At 48.4% G+C, this 5717-nt stretch overlaps 1 protein-coding gene across 1 annotated transcript in view; it reads left to right on the top strand.

Moving 5' to 3' along the window:
* The window catches only part of CNGB3 (cyclic nucleotide gated channel beta 3), a 100403-nt gene that overhangs the window by 49692 nt on the left and 44994 nt on the right, over window positions 1-5717 (top strand). Inside the window, exons 5-7 of the mRNA XM_011375916.1 lie at window positions 13-127; window positions 1418-1570; window positions 1991-2199. Coding sequence (XP_011374218.1) covers window positions 13-127; window positions 1418-1570; window positions 1991-2199 — 477 coding nt within the window. The remainder of the gene's footprint in view (window positions 1-12; window positions 128-1417; window positions 1571-1990; window positions 2200-5717) is intronic.

The raw sequence follows: 5717 nt of genomic DNA on the forward strand, positions 1-5717 counted from the left end.
GTCATAAACGAGCACGCCGACGCCCAGCTCTGCGACCTGGTGAGACGGCTGCGTCAGAGGACAGCCCTCTACAAGGGGAGGTTGGCGGAAGGAGACATGTCCTCCCCCGAAGCCAGCCCCCACGCGGGTAAGCACTGCGCCTCCAAGCGCTGGAAGGAAGTTATGAGGGGACATGCATTTTGCAAGAGTCTTAGTTTGGGTTCCCCCAAAAGCAGACCCCAAGAAAATGATTTAAGTTCAGATTGTTGACATCCAGGGTGATCCAGGAAGGTGAGAGCGGGCAAGGGAGACAGAGGGGAGCCAAGACAGTCAGGGATGTCGACGAGAGGGTCACCCCGGTGGGCCACCGGGGCTGGACCAGCATGAAAGTCTGTGGCTCACCGTAAGAGGAGGCTGGGGGGTCAGCCCACTGACTCCTTCGCTCGTTGAGGGTTACTGCCGGGCTGCCGCTAACACCCCCGCCCTTTAGCAAGCCAGCTGGGAGGACACCCTCAGGCACAGAGGCCTCAGCCCCCAGGGTGTGCACAGGCCAACATCCACCATAGCAAGTTTTGTTGCAAATATTAATTACAAATACCTATAATATTCAGAGTGCTTTTAAAAATAAAATAACAACCTGAATACACGACAAAGCAAAGGACATCAACAAACTGATCCCATGAGAGGTGGGGCCATTGTCAACATCCCTAATAACTTCAGAAATGTGCTTATGAAAATTAGTGAGCATAATCAAAGAGAGCACAAAAGTGATGGACCCCGTGATGATGTCCCTGTGACAGGTTTATATGTGTATTGACCAAAAAAAAAAAAAGTTGTTTGTTTATTAACAGTTAAAATTCAAATTGTTAATTACGCAGGATGGAGCTAAGGGTTTTCTCATAACTTTGATGAAAGTTGGATTCTCAAAATAAGCTATGTCTTGTATAATATTCTCTTCGTAAAGAGGAGCTGAATAAAGCAGTCACTATAGTCTGATAAGTATGTTGAAGAGGAGAGTTTGAGTTTCGTTTACCCATTACTCGAAGGATATGCGTGAGACTAAAGAAGCATGCAACTGACAACCTGCGGAACGCTGCACATTTGTAATGTTTCTTCCAAATGTAAATCCAAAGCTCTGGCTTTCTTCAGGCTCCAAAATAGTGAGAACCAAGTTTGTATTTTAAGAATCTTATTTGTAACACATTTGAGATTATTTGTCAGTGAGCTTTAAACCCGCGATTTATTTCTAAATTCCAGTGTTTTCATTACCTGGATATTTTCACAAATGTCATTATTTTCAATGCTGTAAAATGCCTTATCTGCCTGTATTGAGAGGGGAGGATTCTGGAATGTTCTGACATCAAGAAATCCAAGCTTTTTGCTCATGAGGCTTACTTAACCTCTTGAAGACATTTTCATCTTTTTCTTTCCTACGAAGCAAAGCCCACAGCTGCATTGTCAACACCAGAAAGCAGTGCCAAGCCAGAAGGAGAACGTTGCCATCACATGTCGTGTTGTAAACTCCAGAAGGTGCCTCTGACAGGCCACCTAAAGCGAGTCAGACTTCCAAGAAGCATAGATTCATACACAGGTACTGTCAGGGGTGGACCGTCCCAGTGGGAGGACTGGCTGTGATCAGGCGCCCGGAAACCCAGAGTCACAGGTGGCTCCCATTTTCCCTAGCCCACATGCTGCCTCTATTGCGAAAGCAGAATTTAAACCGTGTTAAACTACAGTAAACATACAGTGGGTCATCCGCCCCTCTCAAGTGAAGATAACAGATAAAATAGTCCTGCCTATTTCTGGAAGGCAGGTTGGGGTCTCTCCTGCCCCCTATTACGGTGTCGGAACGGCTCATGGGGTCCCTGGGCGCCACTGGGGAGCCGCCCGCGCTGGAGGCGGGGCTGTGTGGTTGAGAGAGCCTCGCCCCGCGCCCAGCCTCGCCAGACCAAGCAGTCACTAGAATGCTCGTCACATGCCCTGTGGGTCACTCCAGTTGCTGTTTTCCTAGATCCACTCTATCTCCTGTGGCTCTCGATCGTCACCGCTGCCTACAACTGGAACTGCTGGCTTATTCCAGTGCGCCTCGTCTTTCCCTATCAGACACCGGACAACACGTGCTACTGGCTCCTGGCGGACCTTGTGTGCGACGTCATCTACCTTTGCGATATGTTGCTGATCCAGCCCAGGCTCCAGTTTGTAAGAGGAGGAGACGTCATAGTAAGTGAGGCTGGGAGGGGCAGCAACTGACAGGTGGGTACCAGGCAGGACTGCGGAAAACAAACTCACAGCGTTGTCTTGGCTCATGTCCGACTGGCCATCTCAGCATGTGTCCCTGTCAGTCTTTAACCCCCGGAGGCCAGCAGTGTAATAGTAATAGCACCGCCAACACCAGCACAGCAGCCACTGCGTGCCGGGGACCCCTCGTCTCCCTGGCCTCCATTTCCTCATCTTTGGGGCAGGGTGACAACAGCACCGTCCTGGCGTTGGGGATGCCGGACGCATCAGTGCGCGTAAGGGGCCTGGTGCGTGCGTGGGAAACACTAGCCCTGTCGCTCTGGACAGTTGACCCTGGCGCCTCCCTTAGCCCTTCCCGTCGCCCTGTGAGGAAGATGCTACCTTCAGATGAGGACACGGGGGTTTGGAGAGGGCGCGCGATTTGCTAGTTAATGTCCCGGGCGGGACTCAAACGCAGGCCTTCACTCCAGACCCACGCTCATCCCAGCTGCGCCGTGCTGGCTCGGGCTGGCGAGCTTTTCGGAATGCGATGGTAGCCGAGAGTACAAAGCTGACGCCAGTCTGAGGTGTCAGAGCTGTACACGTCGCATACCTACGTGATGCGAACGAATGTGTAAATTATCGGTGCAAACAGAAGGAATTTAATGTATATTCCTCTAGCAGTCGAACCTCCAAGAGTGAGCCGGTGGCTGCCTTCTCCCACGTCGCCGCCCGCCGTCCGCCTCGGGGCCGGGACGGTGTCATGCGGTCTCCTCTGCAGGCCGCCGCTGCCGTGACGCAGCCCAGGCTGTAAGCTCTGTAGGGCACAGGCTGTGTCATTGTGTGTCATTGTACGGTCAGCAGCGAGCACAGTGCCTGCCCACGGGACAGAAACCAAGTCCCGGATTTGTACTGGACATTCCAGGAAAACCTAACTTGACGAGAGAAACTGTCGTGACCCGTTCTGCCACTGCAGACCTCCAGTACTGTCCAGTGCAGCAGCCACCTGTATCGAGTCAAATTTGAATTTTAATTAATTAAGGCAAAATAACGTTAAAAACTTGGTTTCCCAGCCACACTCTCCGTGCTTCCAGCACCCCAAAGCCACTTGGGCCAAGGGCCCCCGTGTCAGACGGCCTGCGGCCATCCCACCATCATGAAGCGCACTGCTGGGAAGTGCTGTAAGGGACTGAGAACAACCAGCCGTCAGCATCTCCATGGAGAGAGCCACACGATGAGCAGGAACCCACTCACCCAGCAGACCACACGATGAGCAGGAACCCACTCACCCAGCAGATGGCGCAAACCGCAAACACCGAAAACACCACGTTTGGCGCGGCTTTTAATTACCGTGTCTGCCGGCATATCTTCTGCTCACTCCACTTTCCAGACTCATCACATCTCATTTCTCATCGTCAAATGCGGCACCCGCTTCAGAAGGTCGTGTTCATACCCTGGACTTATTCTGAGTGCTGAGGGAATTTCATAGCAAATCCAGTCATTCTAAGACAGAAACAGAAGAACATGTTTTCACAGGCGCACACCCGAATCTCACAGCCTCTGCCCCTAGCCCTTCCCCAACTGCTGCCCAGTGTCGTGGCCTTGGCACAGCCCCAGCGAGGGCGTCTCCGAGCAGCTCTTCCAGGGCCACAGCACGGGCGCCGAGCGACCAAGGAGATGGCCCCTGGGGTCATACGTGTTTTTGAAGAAGAGGCAGGTTCTTTAATCTCCTGAATGTTCTCTTGAGTCTCCAGAGGATCTTAAATTATTAAAAATCTGAAAGTAGTTTTGGTTGGTTTGGTTTTTTTCACTATTACTTGTTTGGGAATGCCTCCTATTTGGGAAATCTTTCCTAGAAAGAAATTTTAAAGGCCAGAGCTGAAGCTGTAGCAGAAACCCATTCACAGTATTTCCTCACACAACGTCAGAGCCTTAGCTAACTCACCAGCACTATCCCCAGAGCTCACTGGCAGCTTGATGAATGACAGTGACGGTATGCAAATACGAAGGAAGCAGCACACAGAAAAGAACAGGAATTTCAACCTCCATTAGATGCACAAGGGGGGAGAAAATCGATGTGTGACAAAAGGAAAATGACAAAATCAGTAAGAGGAGACTTTTATTTTCAATTTTCTAAGAGACTTTTGCACACAATGGAATGTTAAAACCAAGAGAAATAACCGATGAAAACATTCAATGAGCTCTATTTAAAATGTGTTATCACAAGCAACAAATAGAAAACAGGAACTAATTGATTTGTTTGTTCAAAAGAAGTTTAATGGTTTCTTTAATTTAGAGTAGGTAGTTTTGGTTTTGAAGCTTGATTACCTTTTGGTGAGAAGACGATGCCAGCTGAGCACCCAGCCCGAAGGCCTCACTGCGCTTAGCTGTCCCCTACAGCTCTTGGTGGACGCCGCCAGATTAGTCAGTCATTTAGTCAGTCGTTATTTCATTCAACAAACATGTTTTAACTAACCACAGTTGCCAAGTATGCCAGGGCCGAAGGATGGAAATGTTAATTCCCCAAGGTCTTAAGGGAAAACGGAAACTGAGACAACCGATTGAGATGGTAAAGGCCACCTCAGAGGAGTCAGGAGGATTTACAAGTTTTCCGCCGCGTTTATCTGCAGTATCTTCTGAAGATGGTGCTGCACAAACAGAGCAGAGTATTTATTAATCAAGGACCAACAAGAGTCTCTCATCTGAGGTTCCCCTTACGGACAACAGACGTAGAGCAGAAATGACAGTGGGCATTACTGGTATATGAGACCCTGACACCTGCAGCCTTTTGTTAAAACAACCCATCATAAGGGCCCGTGGGGATGGTCAGTGCCATCCAGTGACAGTGTCCATCAAACCTGCCCTTATGGTCAGTCACTTTGGCACTTAATCCTCCCCGTTACTGTTTATCAACTGACCCAAAGAAAATTAGCCACTCCCTTATCAGGTGCTCTGTATACTTGACTCTACTTCTGTTATTTGTTAAATGGCAGACTAATTATGATGTAGTGAAACAGACCAGGGTCAGATTCCATCTCTGAAACTTACTAACAGCATTACCAGAAGAAAATAAATTTACCCTTTCATTAAATACTATCTCCTTCCTCCATAAAATAGGATGAGTAGCACCCCCTCATAAAGCTACTGGTGAAGATGCACAGTAAATTCCTGAATGAACCAAATGAATGCGTGTCCACACACTTAACTTCCCCCTCTCATCTCCTATTATACATGTAGCTGTCTTTCTGATTAGTTTCTTAAGAGTAGAAACAATATTCAGTTCATTTCCCTCTCTGTATTAGCAACTCAGCGAGTATACTCAAGAAATGTTAGAAGGAATGAGTGAATGGCAATCTTGGTTCAAGGATTTCTTGCCTTGAATAATCTGAGTTATAGTTGTTTCAGATGATATTATTTTGAAACAGTTCTATTTGTTCAATGTGAAATTATGAGGTTTTATGAACTGTTTTTCAGAAAAGGTAAATAATAAGTAAATATATTTATACCTGGGTAGAGCTTCT

This window comes from Pteropus vampyrus, unplaced genomic scaffold, assembly GCF_000151845.1.
Source record: "Pteropus vampyrus isolate Shadow unplaced genomic scaffold, Pvam_2.0 Scaffold280, whole genome shotgun sequence".
Taxonomy (NCBI): Eukaryota; Metazoa; Chordata; class Mammalia; order Chiroptera; family Pteropodidae; genus Pteropus; species Pteropus vampyrus.